The following is a 2,536-nucleotide window of genomic DNA, read 5'->3' on the forward strand; positions in this document are numbered from 1 at the left end:
TAAGTTCTCAAAGCATTTGCTAGTACATATTGACCTGGATATTTTTTGTTGTAATATTGTATATGACCGGTTGTAATTTACGTGTTCAATCAATGTGCCGTTGGTTAACTTGATTTGTACTTTTGTGGTTACTATAATAATTTTGTAATAATATTGCTCATATTGTAGCTTATTATAAAGTATAATTCAGGTGAGTTTGGTACTTGGTAGCATTTAAGTCAGTTCAATAAGATAATACAGGATCAGATTGTAGTTACATGAGGGTAGGTGATACAAGTGGGTCAGATAGTCAATATGTCAAATCCAGTGGTGTTCGGGTAAGATATTGAAATGAAATGAATACTTAAGGTGGTTGGTCGGAATGATCAATAGCCTGCAGTAGTCATCTGAGGTAATCAAATTGGTTGTTAGTCCGTTCATCTGTTTGTCCGTTTTCGCATAGCGAGGTATACAGTTGTGTGTTATAGTTGTTGAGAAACTTGTACAGAACTCCTCTTATGGATCGCGATTTTTTGGATTTCAACGCTTCGTAGGAGTTGGGGCAGCTTTGCAGGAATTGTTATTTCATCTTTGTTGTTTACTGTTTTTATTACGTTGTGTAGTTTGTGAAGAAGTGGTGTGTTTGTGTACAGGTTCCCCGATTGTGGAACTTGTTGGTTGCAGGTTGTTGGGAAACTTGTACAGAATTACTCTTCTGGATCGCGATTTTTTGAATCTCAACGCTTCATAGGAGTTGGAGCAGCATTGCAGGAATTGTTAGTTCATCTTTGTTGTTTACTGTTTTTATTACGTTGTGTAGTTTGTGTAGAAGTAGTGGTGTTTGTGTACTGGTTCCCTGATTGTGGAACTTGTTGGTTGAAGGTTTGCCTTTGTTTTCTTCAACTCTTTGTCATCACATGAAATTGGTTGAGGCCCTTGTCTACTAGTTCTCACTCAGGATGGTCTGCCAACGTAGTGTATTGGTGCCTGGTTTGCCAGCCGAGTTTCCTGCTGAAGAAGTCCGTGCCTACCTGGGGAAACAACCTCATGATGAGCCCGAGTTTGTATTCCTGGGCACACGTCATGCCATCCTAGTATCCCGCACTGAGGAAGAAGCAACTGCATGCTACACCGAAGCTACAAGTTAGAAGTTTATTGACAGTCCCCTCACTGTTCAGGCGTTGCTGTTCGACCAAGAGATGCAAGTCACTGGTATGATACAGCAAGAGGAGCTACAGACCGAGTCCGGGTAGGTCCCAGGCTCAACACAAATCCAGATGATCGTGGCGTTACTCCAGGACTTGCCTTTGTACAAGAAGAAGAAAATCACTTCGCAGTTAGTGAACAAGTCCGATGACGCTGCATCACCAAAGCCCTCTGTTAAAACTTCTGCTAGCCCTCCTCAGGACCTGCACCCTAGCAGAGTCCAATGCCATATCATCGGCATATTCATGCGGAATGCAAGATATCGTCCCACCTCACTGGTGACCATTCCAAGTCAGGTGTCAGATACGAGCTATGGAAGCAAGAAATGGAAGCGTTGATGGCTCTGGATATGACTCCGAGCCGGAAATCATAAAAGCCATCCGTCGGTCAGTTAAAGGTCCTGCTGCGTAGGTCCTCCTGCACGTCTCAGGTCAGTGTTCAGTTGGGCAGTTGCTGCAACATTTGGATCATCGCTTCGGTTATGTTCTCCCCATTGACGAGTTTCTTGGTCAGTTCTGGTTATCGGGCCCAGAAGAAAGAAGAGACCGTGGCATCGTGGGCTTGCCGACTCGAGGAATTGATGTCCAAGATCGTCCTTCGCGATCCATCCAGGATGTCTGAAGAGCATGTATCCAAGATGCTCCACAAGAAGTTCTGGTCTGGCTTGCAGTCCCTATTGATAACGATGTCCCTTCGTTACCAGATGGACATAGGTGTGTCCTTTGAGAACATGCTCGTTTCGGCGTGGGTCATAGAACTAGAAGGATCTTCCTCATCAAAGTCAATCCAGTTTCAGCAAGTGTCGCCGCCTATCTCCAAACCACAAAAGAAGGACTTTGCTGACGTCATGAAGAGGATGGACGCCTTGCAGACACAGGTCGAGGCCCTGCAGAAGTCCCTGGAGTCTGGACGAGGACGTGGTCAGGGTCGTGTATGTCTAGGCAGAGGACAGGGCTCCAGAACATCCTAACTGCAAGCGCCTGCTCCAGCAGCCGCCCCAGCATCACAGTCAACCCGTCCGCCCTTTCGGGGCATATGCTACAAGTGTCATCAGCATGGACACATCAGGGCCGAGTGTCCTTTAAATGGGTAAAATCCAGCATAATGAGGTATATGGTTGGTGATCGTTTGGTCGGCGTATCTTGTGAAGTAGATGTTTCCATAGAGGGCGAAGATGTTACTGCATTACTCGACTCCGTATCCATGCTGAGTACCATATCTCCGCAGTTTCAGCAACAGCTTGGTTTGGAGGTCCACTCCCTGAAGATTTGCTTCAGGTGAAGATTGCTGATGGAACCATCCTCAAGTATCTCGGTTGCATTGAAGTCAGCCTTCGATTTCCGGACCTGGA

The 2,536-nt window shown here is 45.8% G+C and overlaps 1 protein-coding gene across 1 annotated transcript in view; it reads left to right on the forward strand.

The window, feature by feature from the left end:
* Positions 1-1,666: 1,666 nt before the first annotated feature.
* Positions 1,667-2,536, forward strand: part of LOC137651623 (uncharacterized) — a 1,102-nt gene continuing 232 nt past the window's right edge. Inside the window, exons 1-2 of the mRNA XM_068384843.1 lie at positions 1,667-2,105; positions 2,413-2,536. The exon at positions 2,413-2,536 is cut by the window's right edge and continues 232 nt beyond it. Of these exons, the coding sequence (XP_068240944.1) occupies positions 1,667-2,105; positions 2,413-2,536 (563 nt within the window). The remainder of the gene's footprint in view (positions 2,106-2,412) is intronic.

This window comes from Palaemon carinicauda, chromosome 13, assembly GCF_036898095.1.
Source record: "Palaemon carinicauda isolate YSFRI2023 chromosome 13, ASM3689809v2, whole genome shotgun sequence".
NCBI lineage: Eukaryota > Metazoa > Arthropoda > Malacostraca > Decapoda > Palaemonidae > Palaemon > Palaemon carinicauda.